Raw genomic sequence first — 19,330 nt, 5'->3', positions numbered from 1 at the left:
TCCAGACTGCACTGGAACAGGGTGGCACTCCAGAACACCTACAATATATTGATGATATCATTGAGTGGGGCAACAGAGCAGAAAAAGTTTTTGAGAAAGGAAAGAAAATAATCAAATTCTTCTGAAAGCTGTTCTTGACATAAAACAAAGTAAGGTAAAGGGACCTGGATAGGAGATCCAGTTCTTGGGGATAAAATGTCATGATGGATGCCATCATGTGCCTATGGAGATGGTTAACAAAATAGCAACTATGTCTCCACCAGCTAACAAGAAGGAAATACAAGCTTTTCTAGGCCTGGTGGGGTTCTGGAGAATGCATATTCCAGGTTATAGCCAGCTTGTGGGGCCTCTCTATCGAGTGACCCAGAATAAGAACCATTTTGAGTGGGGCCTTGAGCAACAACAGGCCTTTGAGCAGATCAAACAGGAAATATCTCGTGCAGTAGCTCTTGGGCCTTTTCAGACAGAACCAGCCATGAAAAATATACTCTACACTGCAGCTGGGGAGCAGGATCTCACCTAGAGTCCCTAGCAAAGGCCCTCAGGAGAAACCTGAGGTTGACCATCAGGGTTTTGGAGCTGGAGTTATTGAGGATCAGAAGCCTACCATACTCCAAGTTAGATATTAGCAGCCTGTGAGGGGTGTTCAAGCCTCCTCAGAAGTTGTTGGGACATAAGCATGTCTCCTCTTGGCACCGCGATTGCCTGTGCTACACCGGATGTTCAAAGGAAACATCCCCTCAACACATCATGCAACCAGTGCTACATGGAGTAAGTGGGTAGCATTAATTACACAACGAGCCTGAATGGGAAAACCCAATTACCCAGGAATCCTAGAAGAGATTATAGATTGGCCAGAAGCCAGAGATTTTGGAGCACTGCCTGAGAAAGTGACTTGTGCCCGAGAAGCACCACCATATAACAAGTTACCAGAAAACAAAAGAGACTATGCTCTATTTACTGATGGATCCTGCTGTGTGATAGGAAACTGTTGGAGGTGGAAAGCTGCTGTGTGGAGTCACACATGACGAGTCATTGAGGCTGCTGAAGGGAAAGGCGAGTCAAGCCAATTTGCAGAAGTGAAAGCCATGGAACTAGCCCTAGAGATTGCTGAACAACAAAAGTGGCCTGTACTGTATACTGACTCCTAGATGGTGGCTAATGCCCCATGGGGGTGGCTGCAGCAATGGAAGAAGACCAATTGGCAATGCAGGGGCACACCCATCTGGGTTGCTGCAATATGGCAGGACATTTCTGTACGGGTAGAAAACATGACTCTGAAGGTACATCACATAGATGCTCATGTGCCCAAAAGTCGTGCTGTTGAAGAACATCAAAGCAATGAATGGGTAGTAAGGCTGTCAAAATTGGAATAGTTCAGGTGGACCTAGACTGGGAGCAAAAGGGTGAGCTATTTATAGCCCAATGGGCCCATGAAACATCAGGCCATCTAGGAAGGGATGCAACATACAGATGGGCTCGTGATCGAGGGATGGACCTGACCATGGAGAACTGTCTCCTGTGGGAGGGACCCCCTGGTGCAGTAGGGGAAGCACTCCTCTCCCTGAGCAGCTGGAGAAGCCAACTGACCACAACACCCATTCCCTGTCTCCTTGCACCACTGTTGGAGGAGGTAGAGCTGGGAAGGAGGAAGGGGTGGGGGGAAGGTATATCCAAGTTGAAACTGTTTTGCCCATGATGGTATTTGATGAGCAATCTCTCCCAGTCCTTATCTCAACCCATGAACCCTTTGTTAAATTTTCTCTCCCCTGTCCAGCTGCAGAGGGGAGTGAGTGAGCGGCTTTTGTGGGTGCCTGGCATCTGGCCAGCATCAACTCACAACACATTCGAACAGGTTTTTCACAAAGGCTGTCAGATCTCCATTTTTCAAGAGTTGATTCACAGCCCTGAATAACCTGATCCAACCCTGGAGCTGGATATAACTTTAAAGCTGGCCCTGATTCCAATGGGGAATTGGACCAGATAACCTCCAAAATTCCCCTCCATGCTAAATTATTTTCTGATTCTATGAAATAAGGATGGGGGTTCTATGTGACATATTCTCCCTCTACTCTGCTCTTCCTCCTCTAGTCTGCTCTCGTAAAACCCTACCTTAAGTACTGCATCCAGCTCTAGGGTTCTCAGCACAAGAAGGACATAGACCTGTTGGAAGGAGTCCAGAGGAGGGCCATGAAGATGATTACAGGGATGGAGCACCTCTCCTATGGGGAAAGGCTGAGAGTGTGGTTTGTTCATCCTGGAAAAGAGAAGACTTCAGGGTGGCCTCATTGAGGCCTTTCCATACCTAAAGGGGACCTACAAGAAAGAAAGAGAGGGACTTTTCACAAGGGCATGTAGTGACAAGACAAGGGGCAATGGCTTCATGTTGAGAGTAGGTCTAGATTAGATATTAGGAACAAATTCTTTACTGTGAGGGAGTTGAGGCACTGGAACAGGTTGCCTAGAGAAGTTGTGGATACCCCATCCCTGGAAGTGTTCAAGACCAGATTGGATGATGCTTTGAGCAACCTGGTCTAGTGGAAAGTGTTCCTGCCCATGGTAGGGGGGTTGGAACTAGATGATCTTTAAGGTCTCTTCCAACCCAAACCATTCTATGATTCTATAATTATATGATATCAGCAATCCCCAAGGTCACAGAAACATTTAATAAAGGCATGTAAAAGGTGATCAAAAGAGCATAGTGAAGATAATCCCATGTTATTATATTATGCGTTCCCTCAGCAATACAAAATAATTGCAGGAAATTTGTCAGGCAAAGGTTAAAGAAAATAGTCAGCTATTAATAAAGGTAGCTACAAAGACTTAGTTACTACTTCTGTTAACTGTAATATCAAGTACAAGCAAAGTGACATGCTAAAAACTCCTATATTCCTTAATTTAAATAAGATTTTACTAAGAGTGAGAGTAACATCAGGAAAAAGGGATCTTCTACCAGTGTCTTTTCCATCTTGTCTGACTGGGTTTCCCCCAACCCAATTTCTTGGGTAAATAATCCATCTGCTATATTGTCTGAGCTTTGCAACAAAAGCTGTTAATACATTTTAGTATGAAGAATGCTACCTCATTATGTACATGTTTTAGCAATCAGCTCTTCGGTGTAAAAACTGAATTTGGTGATCAAATTCACCTGAACTTCTGCACTACAGTAATTATGACATGAGGTTATACTTTTAATAATTTTATCAATAATTACTTTTGTCATCTATTCACAAATCTGGACCACAGGTTAGAATTTCCACCCTTCCAGATGAGAAGCTTAATTGAGATGATAAAGTGAAAATCTGTCTCTGTACAAACACTCATAACAAACTTGTTTCTGACTGGAAAATTTCTGAAGCAAAGCAATATTGGCAGAAACTGACAAATTTTTGAAATTAAAGTACTTAGCAAAAAGCACCAGTTTAATTACACTTTATGCATTTTTTCCAGCCAGCTATGGCACATGTTACAGTCTAATGGTAATTGTCATTCTTCCCTATCATCTCATTTGGCTGGAACTTCAAGATCCTCATCTGCAAGTCAGTCTAGGTATAGGACAGACCCATCAACCTGCCATTTCTCCAGGTTTCTCAAGCTCAAGGGAATTCTTGCTATTCTTCCAGACGTCCAGTATAGATGAAATCTGATTAATTTCTCCACCTCAGATCAATATGATCCTTGTTCCTGGGACTACTAGCCTCCAGTTGGACAGATCCAGCACAGGTCTGAAAGAACATTTCACAATTTTCTGGATTTGGCTAACTGTAATTGCCATACATTTTTTCATTTAAGAGAGTATAGTATATAAAACCAAATTGTCTGACGTCTGCTACTTGACTTTCACTTCTATCAGCATATTCATTAAACCAATCTTCATGCAAAAAAGCTTATAGGGCTTTTGTTTGCTTTTATTTCTTAACTAAGTTCATCTCCTTCATATTTTTCTAAGTTAACTGTAGCAGGGCATCTCACCCCCCACAAGAGCTTGTCTATTGTTTGTTAACCAGTCAGATAACTCAAGCAGAACAAGTTGTCTTGTAGTGAGTTATTTTGGAACCATGGGGTTAACACTCATCTGGCATCTCCCAACTGCCAATAAACACCTTACTGCTGAAGTGAGATCTAACAAGATAAGCTAAATTTCTGACTGACAGCCACTCATTTTACAACTATAAAAGCCACAGCAAACTTCCACAAAGTAGAAATCTTCTATACATTTTCCTGGAAATATGTGGAGTTTCTCCCATGAATAGGGATGCCTATTCCACAGTTAGTCCCCAGGGGTTAAGTGAAGGAATCTGTGTACATTATCGTCATTTCAGTGGTAAGTTAAATTCGACTCCTAATCAATACTAATTCTTTTGCTAGCTTTAATACAGAAACCTTGATATAGTGCACTGTTTTAGGTTATGCTATAATCTACCTGTAGTTCTTTGAGTTTTATACTGTGTAGTAAGTAATTCTGATTAAGATCTTTCATCTGTTATCTTTTGTCTGTTGATTTGTCTTAATATTTCATTTTTATATAAAATATCTGATTTGCCATCATTAGAACTTGCAGGACAAAGTGATTCCTTAAATTTAAACTGTTGCCAACATCTAAGGAAGGATTTGCCTTCATTTAAACCTCTTTCTATGAAGTAGTTTAAACACACAGAGGAATCCTTTCTGAGCCTCAGACTCAGCTGCAGGGCTTCCTTGTTGTAGCCACTGAGCCAGCAATTGTGATGGATGAGGGGCCAAGGAGCCCCAAAAGAGCAGGAGCCTGCCAGTGGACCGATTCCGAGGTTTAAGAACACCCCCTGACCTCATGGTGAGAAAGGAAAAGCCTCTCCCATCAGCCTTTGTGGTGCTATTCATACTTAGTCTGTTTGACTGACTTGTACCCCTACACACCCCCAGACCTTCCCCATTGGCTCCCTTTCCCTAGCCCCGCCTTTGTACTGCCCCCGTGCCCTCAGATCATTGGTTCTGATGCTCCCTCGGCTCCGGTACATAAACCCTGGACCCTGCATGGTCTGGCCTCTTTCATCTCTCGTCTCCCTTCGTGGCAGGATGCAATAAACCTCGTCCATGGAAATGTCATACGGGAGAGCCCTCCTGACTCTTTGCGTCTGGTAACGCATGAGCTATCCAGTTTGAGTGTGGTGTGTGAGTCTGCGCGGGTGAAAGGAGTAAGCTTGCTGGAGTGCTATACTGCACCCACCGGAACGATTCCTTGCCAGGGACGTTTCAGGGAAAACACAGCTACCCTTCATGAACCCACATACAGTGCGTTACTTCCTTAGTAAACTTTGCCTGAAGCTCCCACTGTCCCTATAACATTAACTGATATTAACAATATTCATACAATTCCATCAGACATCTTCCTTCCATACATATGCTAATCTTGCCTTCTTTTTGCACAAAACTGTCCTAAACTATTATGACAAATTCATATGAAGATGAAAATATTACACTGTATAGAGTTACATGTGAAAAGAGAAATAAAAATATTATAAACTTTTTTCATAATGCAGCCTTCAACCTTGCACACACTTTATTCCTCTCTCAAACACTGGCATTTCTTGCCCCCATTGTGCTCTAATTTCTGGTTTGCCAAATGACCTCTGCAAAGAAAATTTACAGCAAAGGGACCGGGATCCTGCCCCTCCTGTATGAAATCAGAGGCAGATGTTTAATTAGCTTAATTCTACATTCAGTTTTCTTTAGGTTCAAGAATAAAAGGAAGCTATTGGTCTTTGTTATGTGTGGAAACTACAACAGGGTGCCTTTAACTTACAGATCTGATGTGAAGTTTCTATGAGTTTGTCTTGGGTTACAATGTAAGGTGTAACCAAAGTATGTATTCTACCACCATCTGCATTACTTTCTGATGAGCTGTTAAAATGGGTGGAGCAGTGTTTCTTTATCTTTGCCATGACTCAACAATGATAACTCCCTCTGGGGAAGCAGCAGCCACCCTGAAGGGGCCATCTCTGCTAATGGGACATCAAGGACTCCCCAGAATGACTCATAGAATTACATCACCCCATTGTGAAATTCCCCGCCCTGGGGGAGGTACCAAACATTCCCGCCTGTATATAATCTGGGGCTTGGGACACCATGATACCACCACTGGATACCCAGAGGACAAGAGCTCTTGACAACCACCACTGGACCTCCAGAGAAGGACCCAAACTATACTAAACCATGACACCTTTCCACAGGATCACTGCTTCAACAAGACCACATCCATCATGCCAACAGGACTGCAGCCACTCTTAAATTGGACTGCTACCACCACCCTGACCAACAGGGTGTCAGGTTGTATTCTGACTTAGTACAGGAACACTGGCTTAAACTGACAATTGCCTTTATTGTCATCTCCCGATTAAATTGTAGTTCTGACTTGGAATCTCTTGCAAGATATTTGTGTGGAGTTAATTCCTCCTGCTGGTTTACCTTCAAACCAGCACAGGGCTTAAAGGCAAGAGGGCCTAAAGTGTAATGCTATGGAAAAGGTCCTGAAACAGATGTGATGCAGCTGGCAGCAAATGAAGAGTGGAAGCTGGCAGACATGTCCTAAGTACCACAGTTTATATAACTCTTCCTGCAACAAAACCCTCTGTAGAAAAGGAACTGCTACAAAAGAAAGAATTTTCTAACTGAAGAACCCTGTGTGCTTTAAATTCATCATTAATTTCTGTCTCAAAAATTAACCTAAAGCCCTAACAACAAGCTATTTTACTTCAAAAAGAATGAATACAGTCACCAGCACTTTCACTTTAAGGATCCTGGCTGTTTGCTTCGACTTACGCGCTTATGGAGACGTTCTGCTTCCTCCTGATATGCAGCAAGCTGTTGCTTCCATTGTTTTACGTTGGCAGTGGACTCCAACAGGGCTGCAGTGAGCTTAGCATTATTACCCTTGAGTGTGGCCAGTTCTGCCTCCCAATGTTTGCTGATTGTCAAACTGCACAGACAGAAAGAAAATGGTCAGAGCCCTCTTTATCTTTTTTTTCTTAAAATGTCTTATTATTTTTTTTAAATATCCAGGAAAAATAGAATTATGACAAAAATCCTATGACTGAATGTCTAAATGAGTATCCAAGTGCTCAAATCATCAAAACTTTAAAATCAGAAAATATGAGTGAACAGATTTTTTTGATATAGATATATCATTATTGGAAAACAACCTCTACCCTACCAGTTCAACAGGGTCCTTTTTTTTAATAAAATGTTAAGGATGATGAAATCCACATTACCTTCCAAAAGCAACAGCATGGAATTCTAGAATATGTATATTCTAAGTTATCATTTTAATATATACATATTGAGAGCAAGTATTTTTTTAATGTATTACTTTATGAAATATATTTTAAATAAAGATTTGTCACCAACTTGATTAAAGAAAGCTATAGTAGTGCTTTGGTACTACAGCTTAGTTGTCTTAATGCAAATCTTCTATGCCTGAAATATACTTTCTTTATTAAATGCCATATTTAATTTCTGCTTAGAAATTCAAAACTCTCGAATTTCAATACCATAATACTGTTAATGTGCCTTTCTTCAGTAATATCAACAAGGAGACCAAAGATTGAAGAGCATAGATATTGCTTCAATACAAAGAGGAAGCTGATGTTGGGGTCTCTTGAAGTAGTCTATGGAGGAACAATCCTTGCCTACAGTTTAGTTATTCTCTGAGGAAACACGGGGCTTTATTTTTCACAGATAATTGGTCTGCCATATATACAAGTATACAAGGGAAAAACATCTTAGACACATCAGTTGAATATATTAGTATGCAAATAGTTCATTAATGTTTACTTGTATAATGTCAACAGCATGTGAGGTGCACACCTATATGGAAAATACATATAGAAAATAATTAATTTTGTTTAATTATCTTACTATTAAAGACATCATTGGTGATCTGTAACTCTGGCCAAAGTAATTTTGTATATAGGTTTAGTATAGTAGCAATTAATATAATTATTTATTATAAAATATAATTTACTCTGATTAATTTAATTACAAATCATTATTATTTTGTATGCAAGTTTATAGGTTTATTTGAATTTTGTACATATGAACAATTAAACATTATGTCACCATTTTGTCCACCGACTTTCTTTTGTCCACTTCATACACATGCACAGCCCATTCCATAAAAGCATATTTCAAAAATGTTATGATTCCCATAAAAGCTCCTAAGGTGCTCAAAGCCAACCGGTCACTGAGGAACATTCATTACCAATTTAGATCACATCTAATGTTTCACTAAAACACAATGTCTGATTCTTTTGCACTCCAGTATTTCCTTCCAAATACACAATTTCATCCCCTTGAACAGGAATATAAGTTCTTTCAGAAGAGGAATATGAGTTGTATCAAATTGCTCAAACATTTCATGATCTATTCAACCAATTATAAGTTCTCCACTGGAAATTTTGTCTTAAATGACTAAACAAAAATAATGATAATCCTATTTTATCAAGGAACACTGATATATATGAAAAATAAGACAGTAAGTGTCTACTCTTCTGTTTCTCTGATCAGATTTACTTTTCATTTATAGTAACACAACAGATTAAAAAATCCATAAAAAACATGCTAAAAAATCTAGTTCATTATCATATTCACAATTCCTCATTGACGTTCTGATCCAGCAAACAAATATCCACACCAGCAATTTAATGCAAGCAAGTAATCCCATTTAATAGTTTTGCTATGGTAGGACTAGAACCTAACTGTGTGTGCATGACATGTATACATGTTTACAAAATGTGCCTCAATGCTAATTTTTCCTCACAGAAAAAATATTTTATACTGATGCAATGAAGCAGATAAAAAGATTTATATCCAGGACAGTTACAGAATGAGAACTCTTTGGTCACTTAATATCCTAATTTAAGTTGCAAAAAAAGGTAGTGAATGGGGTTTTTATCAGTTTAATAATTTATATACTCACAATGATAAAAGGAAAACTTATGAAGATCACAGAAGTCAGATTGTTAGCTAGTGCTGAGTAATAATGTGAGGGGGATTTGTGCAGTTTTTCATCTTCACCTTTGCCCAGTGCCTTACTACCCTGCTAAGAAAACAGTCAGGAGCTCTGAAGTTATTGCTTGTATACTGGAATGTTGTTGGAACCCTGAGTTCGGAGAATTTCAATCTTTCAGTGCTGACAGACAATGATCTTCAAAAGCACACTGCATTTGACCTGAGGCCTTGGGAAAGGCTTCCCAAATTGTGTGATAACACTGAGGTTGTTGCTGTGTAATTAAAGTTATATCACTGGGTGGAATATGTAGAGATGTAGAAAAATTAGGTTTATGGGATATAGTAACAATATGGAGGATTTTGGGTGTGGATTAGTTCTTCTTTTTCCTCCTTCACAAATCTGAGTGGTTTGGTATCGGTTCAAAAAACCCGCAGTGCGGATCATAAATGAATAGTTACTGGGTTATAAGTGAAAATAAATTAGTTGGCATTCCATAATTGGACAGTTTGGACTTTTAAAGGCCTTGGAAGTTGGAACTCGGGGCCATTTCCACCTTGTCAACTTAGAGGCACATTCCATGCAGCTATAATATTGATAAGATATAATAAACAACTAAGTCCAAAGAAAAGCCTAGCGTGTACTGCGTTTCAATCCGAACTCTGAGTAAAAGAACTCACGAAACAGAGACAAAAAAGGAAAAGAAACGGAATGGAGAAAATTAATAGAATGTCATAATTAAATACAAAACATGAACTTCCTATTACTGCTATGGTTATCTTGGTTCAAAGGTGAGAAGATTTCTTTGAAGCTGGTTATTTTCGGTTGTTTTCAATAGGACTGCACTAGTATTATTTCTCAATATTTTTATCCCTAAGACATCTACATAGTGGGCATGAACATGTCTACTGTAATGCAGAGGTTATCTGTTTGCAGCACATATGTGGTTTTTTTCTACAAATAATTTCTACTGTATCTTCTACAGATTTTACTATGGCTCCATAAAATAGAAATATATAATTTAAATTAGTCTAGTTTTGTATCTGATAATACACAATGACTTCCAAACTATTTAGACTTAACCTGTTTCTTCTTAGAGAACTGCACATTCTCTGACATAAACACAATAACGTGATGGATATCATACCATGAAACAAAGAACCAAAGATGTGAATTTTTGTTTCATAAAAACATACTTTGATTAAAATAGCCCATAACCAATCCTGGAAGTGCTGACTTACTTTTTTCAAATACTTTCTTGACAAACTAAAATTTTAAAAAGAGACAAAATTATGCTTTGTGGATTATTTTGGTTAAAACTGGACTTATTTGGATTCAAATTAATTATTGTGAGGAACCAATTTAATTTTTATTTATGCCTCAAAATATGTTATCAATCCATTTTCTGACATGGGGTGAAAAATTATTATAGGGGCTGTACAAGTGCTGGGAGCCTTAACACATGCCACGTGTTAAGGAGGCACCTAGGAGAAAATGAAGGGAGGATCTGTCTCTGGGGGGACTTCACCTAACAGCCAATCAGGGGAGAGAAAACTTCCACGACTGAGCTGCAAGTGACGCCCCCCGTGGAGGCAGGCAGACCCCCGGATGCCCGGGGAAAACTGGCCGGGAAATCACGCTATGGGAGGAGTCTTAGCACATAAAAGTAGTTAAATGCGCCACAATTTAGCCCGCCGTTTTTGATTTCTTGGGAGTGGGGGCTCGCTCAGAGGTTCAGCTTGCCCCTCCTCCCCCCGCTCGCCTTTTTCTCCCTGCCGTCCTGCTTCTTCCCTGCCTGTCTTTCCTGTCCGCACCCCCTGAGGCAGCCCGTCGCCGCAGCAACCTAGTGCTCCGCTGTTTCCCCGACGGAGCAGCTACCGCCGCCCGCAGCTGCCGTGCCCCGACCCTGACAACCTGCAGCTGCTCCACAAGTTCGCCCGTAGCCACAGCAACCTGTTATTCGCCGACGGAAGAGACGCGCAGCTTGGCGTTGGTTGGAAATCGTGCCTAGCCCGCCACAGGAGCCACGCAGACACAACGCGGCTGGCAACACACACGCTCCATCTGCCGAGCAGACGCTGACAGGGCACCCCGGGGTTCTAGTGGTAATGCTGTCCCTGTCTTCTATTTCTCTCTCCGTCTCTCTTTTTTCCTCTCTGCTTCCTTTTCTGTCTCCCTCCGGTCGGGACAATACACTTTCTTTATTAATAAACAGTTCTCAGATATAATATTTGCTGCATTTGCCTTTTTGTCCGAGAAATCTATCAAAAAGAATTTTCCCCGGCTCCCCTTACAGTAGGACAGGACAATTATTTTAGGACCAGATAAAAGCACATCTACAGCAGGTTGTTCTTAGGCTTGACTAAGAGTATGTGCATTGATGCATATATCTGTAGAGCTACATTTGTTCAAATTTATCGACAATTCCAAAGCGAACACTGAGAAACATGGTTCAGGCACAATGTGATAAGGACAGCAGAACAGAACAGCATTTTACTCACTTGATAAGGATAGTAGAACAGAACAACATTTTACTCTTATCAAGGACAGTAGAACACAACAGCACAGCCTTGTAGAAACAGATAAAGGATGTAACTTAGGCAAACAGAAGTCATGCAAAATGCAAGCAGGATGCCAGCTCAGCTCTGTAAAGCTGACAAAGTAGTTTTGCAAAACAACGATATTATGCTTACTCAAAAGCAGGGGTCAAGGAATAGCCACCTAAAAAGGACACCAGACATTGAAGACAGACTCCAAAGAACCATATAATGACTTCCAATAAGGGGTGCGACTATGCCAAATAAAGGAAGTGGGGATAGCTAATGAATATGTAATCAGTGTGTATGATAAAAACTGTTCACTCGATGCTCAGTGCACTCGAATGTAGGAAGTGTTATAAATGTATTGTGATGTTGGCTTTTTGCATGTTACTTAACGTTGGAGAAACTTTGCCTAGGTTCTATGATGTAATGCATGGTATAGAATGTCTATTGTTTATGTAGTCGGTTTGGAGAGGGTGGGCAGAGAGAGTCTTCACATTCCTGGAGTATCTTATCAGAGAAAAAGAAGACCCAAAACCAGAGAGAAGACTTGATGGAGGGAGCAGAGACGGAATGGAGCCAAGGAGGAAGATAAGGCTGATGGGATGATACACAGAAACTCCAAAGAATTCATGAATCATGCATGATGGTGATGAATATGCAATAAGCGATGTACTTTTAAAGACGATCTTTTGGATGTAGAGGTGTGCCTTTGGATCTCTGCCAAAGCACCCGGCCGTCATACCCTTTTTGCTGTTGTCTCCTAATTGTCCCTTTTATTAAACTTTTCTTAAAATTTTATAAAGAGTGAACCTCGTTTTTCACAGAAGGATCCCCCAAGTGCTCAGCACTGCAATAAAGAATGCCTACTTTCTAATACTCTAAACTGTGTTAGAAAGTTTCTATCCAGCCAATTTCAGTATCAAATGAGTATTCTCCCTCAGAAGATGCTGGGGTTAACACCCAGGACTGGAAACACACAGGTCTAGAAGCTGAAAAAGTCCACGCATGGAGCTCCCAACAACTGCTAGAGCCCATGGTCAAAATTTTGATTGTGAAGCAGCTGCACTACACTTCCTCAGGATAGGTACAGGAGGGTCGCATGTAACTTTCTCTCTTTAGAGAGAAATTCCTGTTTGAACCGTTTTTTGCTAAAAGGAATTGATTTTGCCCTCAAAGCATTGGATTGTGTCATAGGAAATAAATGCACAGCTCTGTCAGGTTATTTTAACTGTTGTAAAGATCTAAAAGAAACCCAAATAATTCTTCATGTCTTCTTAGATTATTTTCTCTAGGAAGCACATGAAATATGAACACTTATTTGGTGATCAAAATTATCCAAACTGCAATGCAACTTCTGCCAGAACATCTTTTGGTTTTATACCATGCCACAAAGAACAGAGCTGTACATATACATTGGGGACATATATATACACAGGCACACACGTTTGCAGTCCAGCAGTGTGAGAATGCAACATGCACGTGTATTTTGTTTTGTTCTGAAAGTTATCCATCCCTTTTCTGGCAGCATCATAATTTTAACAGTTATTTCTTCAGCCCTGTCAGAATTAACATCAATGACTGCCAGGCACACTCAAAGTTTCAAGACAGTCTTTCAAAAAAAGACATCCTTAACACTCCTACTTGTTGCCTGTTTCTCAGCACGAAAAGCTTCACTAAGCTTTTAAAAATATGTCATAAATTCTGAGTGTCTGAAAATAACATAACAAGCTGCTTTGCAAACATCACTACATTAGTGCCAAATACAAGAGGAAGAATGGACCTTGTGCGAATCAACACATGCAGGTAACCAGGGCCACCACCAAGCCACAGCTGAAATGCAAAGAATAGATTTATTTCATTACCTCACTAACAATGCTGGGTGGCAGAGATACATAGCACACAGACTCCGTTAGGCTTAGCTCATCCTGGTGGGTAGCCAGGGGGTCCACTGACAGCCCAAATATATCAAAGGGCTTCATGCACATGCAGTGTATCACAAGGCTGTGCTTTTATGATCTTTCTCTCTCCCAGCAGGAGGCTCAAGCATGTTTGAGAGAGCGTGTTATTTCTACACAGGAATTCTGTCTCAAAACAGGCAGAGGATGAACAACACTAGGCATAATAAAGATAGTTTTCCCACCCCACACCTACATTTTTAGCATTCCCAGATGAAGGTCACTGATCTAAACTATTCCCGCTTCCTTGACAAATCTTCCGGTTTTAACCCTTTCCTCCCAACAGGCCTCTAATGGATAACAGCAAAATATGAGTTTTATTGGTTCAACTGATCATGCTATATAAAAAATACTTCCATAACAGAGGTTTAGATCATATTAATTGCATAGAAAATTATCTGTACAATGGCAACTGTTCACAGGCAGTCACACTCCCAAGAGTGAGACTTTAACTGCTGGGACCAAAGTCCCTTCACAGCGGATATCCTGCTTGACTCCCTCCATATTACAGCTGGTGATGGGGTCCGTGGCTGCGACCCAGGAAGATATGACCGGTCCGGGGAGATGGTCCCGAAAGGAATCGCCTGCCCGAAGTCTGGTATCTTCCTCTCAGCTGCTGGCAGAGGAGCCCTTGCAGAAGCTATCAGCTCTTTAGTGATTATCAGCTCGTGATTTCAGCTCAGCTCTGCAAGGCTGCCTCTAGGCCAAACCAGACCAGAGAGAGAGACGAGAAGACCCGTATGGCTGGTTCCGCACGAAGGTAGCTTTATTGGTGGTTCCCTCCGGCGAAGGGAAGGCCAGTGACGAGCTCTCCTCCACAGAGGCGAACTTGTCTTCTTTTATAGGGATACAGGGGATCAGCAAGGGGACCAATGGGTTACAGAGGGTCTGGGATAGACCAATGGGTTACAGAAAGATCTGCATAGGGTCTCCCAAAGGATTGTGGGTCTACTTTTCCTCACCATGACTCAAAAGTCCTTTCCTTTCCAGGGAGTCCTGCTGGGTGATTGCAAAATCTCTTATCTCAGCAGACATCCCTCCAGGGCAGTGGCTGGGCATATCCCACAACTCCCCCTTCTGTATTTATTAAAAGGGCATTCCCAGCAGCCTTTCTGCAGCAACGTAGGAGGCAAAAGAACATAAGTAACACAGTAATAATTACAATGAATACCCACAAAGCTCCCTTGATCAAAGATGCAATCCATCCCGTTATTCCCCATCGTCCAAAAAGTCATTGTCTACTTTTAGGTCATCAAGGCTGTGGTGAGGAGAGCATCAATGTAGATACATTTCATCTTTGGGTAGGGATGGGGCTTCTGAGAGGGAATAAAAGCAAGATTTTGTTAGCTTTGTGAGAGGGGAGGTTTTGGGGTTTAGGGAAGTTTGACAAGGGTTGAGGGAAGGGGATATTTTGGGGTAGCAAGGGGTGATAACATATAAACTAGGGATCAGTTTTTCCAGGCTGTGTCTGGCCTACGGCTTGACTGTTTGCTGTAGCTTCTTGTTCAGCTTTCTGTTTCGTCTGCTGCCGTGTGGTGGGACGATCTTTTTCCTGGTTGGTGGGCATCTGGCGACGTTTTCGTCTCCATGCCGAGCTGGTCTGGTTTTGTGGAGGTCCTGTATTTGTCTCAGGAGAGTTCTTGGTGTTTGTAGTAGCAGTGTTTGTAGGGCCTAAGTATGGTTTAATGCTTTTTCCTGGGAACCACTTTGGGCCAGATGGTAGCTGGACACAGGCGTAGCCTCTCCCCCAGGTAATCAATTGGAAAGGCCCAGATACCTGGTGTGTTTCAGGGTCCTTCACCAGCACTGGTGGCTTCTCCGTGAGCTTAGCTTGGGTTGAATTTGAGAAGTGGCGGAGTACTGGTGGGTCTGGCTCTGACGAGGTACCATTTAGAAAGTTAATGACATAGAGAGCCTTACAGAGTCTTTCAACAGGAGACAAGATTTCCGTTTCTCTCCGTTGCTGGTTGAGGACTCTTTTGAGGGTTTGGTGGGTCCTTTCTACGATGGATTGTCCTGTGGGATTGCTAGGTATGCCTGTCTTGTGTTTTATTCCCCATTGGTTGAAGAAATCTTTTAACTTGTGAGAGGTGTAGGCAGGCCCATTATCTGTTTTGATTTCTTCAGGGACTCCCAGGGTGGCGAAGGCAAGGAGAAAATGCTTGATGACGTGGATGGCACTTTCTCCTGCATGGGCTGACACAAACACTGCCCCAGAAAATGTGTCAACTGACACGTGCACGTATTTGGATCTCCCAAAGGATGGGAAGTGGGTTACATCAGTTTGCCACAATTGGCAGCTGTTCAGACCGCGGGGGTTGACTCCGGTACCCATAGATGGTATTTGGTAGTTCTGGCAGTTCGGGCACGTTGCAATGATAGCTTTTGCTTGATCTTTTGAAAGCTTGAACATTCTGACGAGTGCAGGAATGTTTTGGTGAAAAAATGCATGTGACAACTTTGCCTGGGCAAAGATGTCAGGGACATTTGCAGTCTCTGCTGGCATGGCCAGTGCATCTGCTCTCCTGTTCCCTTCAGCAATGGGGCCAGGGAGGTTAGTGTGTGACCTCACATGCATAATGTAGTAAGGCTGTTTTCTGTGCGAGATTAAATGGATTAATGTAGAAACCAATTGGTATAATTTTTGGTTGGAGACTTCCTTTAGAAAAGCATGTTCAGCCCTCATAGCTATACCAGCGACATAAGCCGAATCTGTGACCAGATTAAAAGGTTCATCTTTAAACTTCTCAAAGGCTCTGACAACAGCTGCTAATTCAGCAATCTGTGGAGATCCCTCTACTGTTTGGATATCAGATTCCCATTTCTGGGTATTGGGTTGTCTCCATGTCATGACAGACCGATGTGATGAACCATCAGTAAAGACGGTCAGAGCTTTAAGAGGTTTCCTACTTTGGATTAATTTTGGAATCAATTTAAAAGCTGCTTCACGGTAGAAAAGTCTATGTTTTGGCATGTGAACGGAAATTTGGCCTGTGTACCTATCTAGGGCTAACTGGAGGCTCTCATTGGTCCGAAGCAACAGCTTCAGATCTTCAGTGGTCAATGGCAAGTATATGCATGTGAACTCACACCCTGCAAGAGAGCGGAGACGAGTTCTGGCCTTTTTTATTAAATGTGCCATTACTTCTTGGAAGGTGGTTAATCTCTTTGTAGGTTGATGGCTTGTGAAGACCCATTCAAGTATCAGCAAAGGGTCTCTGAGTTTAGGGTCCCATTGGAAGATCAGTCCATGGAAACAGGGAGCTTTACCCAAAACTGCAAACTGAAGAGGCAGGCTGGGTTCAATGCGATGGGCTTGGCGTGAAGACAGGGCTTCTTGAACTTTAGTGATGGTATCTCGGGCTTTAGGTGTGAGGACGCATGGAGAGTCCAAGTCTTTGCTGCCGTGGAGGAGGTTGAACAGGGGATCAAGGTCTTCATTTGTAACTCCCAGTAGGGGGCGTATCCAATTTATGGATCCACACAGGCTGTGTAAGTCCCTTAGGGTTTTAGGGCCCTTTTTGATGGAGAGTTGCTGGGGTACGATGGTTCTCTCACGGATCTGGAGGCCGAGGTAAGTCCATGGGCTGGAGTGCTGCACTTTGTCTTCACGAATCTCGAACCCTGCTTCTTCTATGGCTTCAATTGTCTTTTTAAGAGTTCTGTCCAAGTAAGTTTTTTCTGATGCACAGATTAGTATGTCATCCATATAGTGGTAAATGATTGCTTCTGGAAACAGGCTTCTGATGGGGGATAGAATGTGGGCGACATACCACTGGCAGATGGTCGGGCTGTTCTTCATGCCTTGTGGGAGGACGAGCCAATGGTACCTTCTGAGTGGGGCTTTATTGTTAAGAGAAGGGATGGAGAAGGGGAACCGTGGTGCATCCTGGGGATGGAGCGGGATGTTAAAGAAACAGTCTTTAATGTCTATGATGGCCAGCAGCCAGTCTCGGGGCAGCATGGATGGTGATGGCAGGCCGGGTTGGAGGGGGCCCATGTCTTCAATGACCTCATTGATCTTTCGTAGGTCATGGAGTAGTCTCCATTTGTTTGTGCCGGGCTTTTTCAGTACAAAGACAGGTGAATTCCAAGGACTTGTAGTCTCAGTGATATGACCTTTGGCAAGTTGCTCTTCCACCAGGGCTTCCAGCGCGCTGAGTTTTTCTTTATCAAGGGGCCACTGCCTTGTCCATTTTGGGTTGTCAGTCTTCCAGGTGAGCAGGGGGGTAGATGGCAGCACGCGTTTCTCAGTGGCCCCAGTCAGAAATCCTGGCTGGGAATGGTAAGAGTGGCACCCCACTGGGATAGAAGGTCTCTGCCCCATAAGGTGATGGGGGCTCTTACCACGAATGGTCGGGTGGTCGCTATCTTGCCTTCGGGTCCTTCAATAACAACATTTTGTTTGCTTCTCATGGATACTGCAACTCCACCAATCCCGGAGATCATACCTGCCACTGGCTCCAGTTCCCAATTCCCTGGCCACTCGGAGCGGGCGATGATGGTCACGTCTGCTCCGGTGTCCAGCATCCCTGGGCGGTAGACCCTCTCTCCTTTACAGAACAAGCTGCATTCAATGGTCGGTTTGTTTGAGCCCACGATCTCTATCCACATTGCTGTAGGATTGAGGGGAAGCTGTTCTGGGCGGTTCTGTGGAAGTAAAAAAGCTTGAGTAATCGGTGTTCCCTGTGGGAGAAAGAAAGGTGTGTCCGTGCAGCAAAGCTGGACAAGAATCTCTTGTCCAGGGTGCACTGTTTGTATCTCAGGTAATACAAAGAGTTGTTCTGGACCATGGATGGTGTCGCTTAGGATAAGAATGTCCCATGGGCCATCATGCGGTCCATACTTTCCTGTGGGAATACGATAAAAACGCTTGTCAACAAAGTTAAATGGCAGTGATGTTACCAGTTGGCGTCTCGTTCCGATCAGTAGCGCTCCGTGTGTTGGATCCTTTTCATGTGTTCTGGGATCGCCTGGGATGATGGTGCCGGGCGAGGTCCAGCTGTCTGCTCTCAGTGGTCCGATGTGGAGTTCACCGCTGCGGCAGGGTAGCATGGCCTTTGATTTGTTGTCTGAGCGCGGGGCCTTGACACCGCGCTCCGATAGAAGTTTTTTTGGACGCTGCTGGTGCTGTTGCTGTCTCTGGTGCCTTTGGTAGGCGGCGCGATGGTCCTGGGTGGGTGACCTTTGTGGGCAGTCCTTTATAAAGTGTCCAAGTTCGCCACAATAGAAACAGCGGGCATTCTCCTTAGAGACTGATGCAGCAAATGCACTGGAAACTCCCTCTGTGATGCCCTTTACAACTGCTTGGGTCATTGTGTTCTCTGTGGATGTGTGTCTAGTACAGGTCTCTATCATTTGTTCTATTGTGGGTTCTGTGTCCATGGGTAGGGCCCTCAAGATGTTCTTACATTGTTCGTTAGCATTTACCATGGCAAGTTTGCTCAAGCGTTCTTTTCGTCCATCCGGACTTTCTATCTGTTTTTCTAAGCTAGCTTTCAAACGATCAACAAACTGAATGAAGCTTTCATTTGCTGACTGTTTGATGTTAGAGAAATATTGTGTAGGAACAGAATCATCAGGGGTGAGAAACAGCGATGTCTTAGCTGCAATAGCTATGTCTTGTAATGCTACTTCAGGTAAGGTTGTAGCTTGATCTAAGGGTTTTTGGAGGTCACCTTCTCCAGCCAGTTGTTCTATTGTCCAATTTGTCTGATTTGCATCTTTAGCATAAGTGTCAGACAGTATTTTTAAGTGTCTTTTCCAATGCCTTTCCCATAACATATATTCGGCAGGGGAAAGGATGCAGTTAATAATGTTTTTAATATCATGTGGTACTAATGTATAGG

General features: G+C 42.6%; 1 protein-coding gene across 1 annotated transcript in view; it reads right to left on the bottom strand.

The window, feature by feature from the left end:
• Positions 1-19,330, bottom strand: part of LOC309584591 (homer protein homolog 1-like) — a gene marked incomplete at both ends in the record, with an annotated part of 390,758 nt that overhangs the window by 120,037 nt on the left and 251,391 nt on the right. The window contains one exon of the mRNA XM_082300685.1: positions 6,799-6,955. Within this exon, the coding sequence (XP_082156811.1) occupies positions 6,799-6,955 (157 nt within the window). The remainder of the gene's footprint in view (positions 1-6,798; positions 6,956-19,330) is intronic.

The sequence above is a fragment of the Coloeus monedula genome (genome assembly GCF_965178545.1).
Source record: "Coloeus monedula genome assembly, chromosome: W".
NCBI classification, from domain to species: domain Eukaryota; kingdom Metazoa; phylum Chordata; class Aves; order Passeriformes; family Corvidae; genus Coloeus; species Coloeus monedula.
Note: the sequence above shows the minus strand (reverse complement) of the source record. Positions and strands in the feature narration are given on the sequence as shown.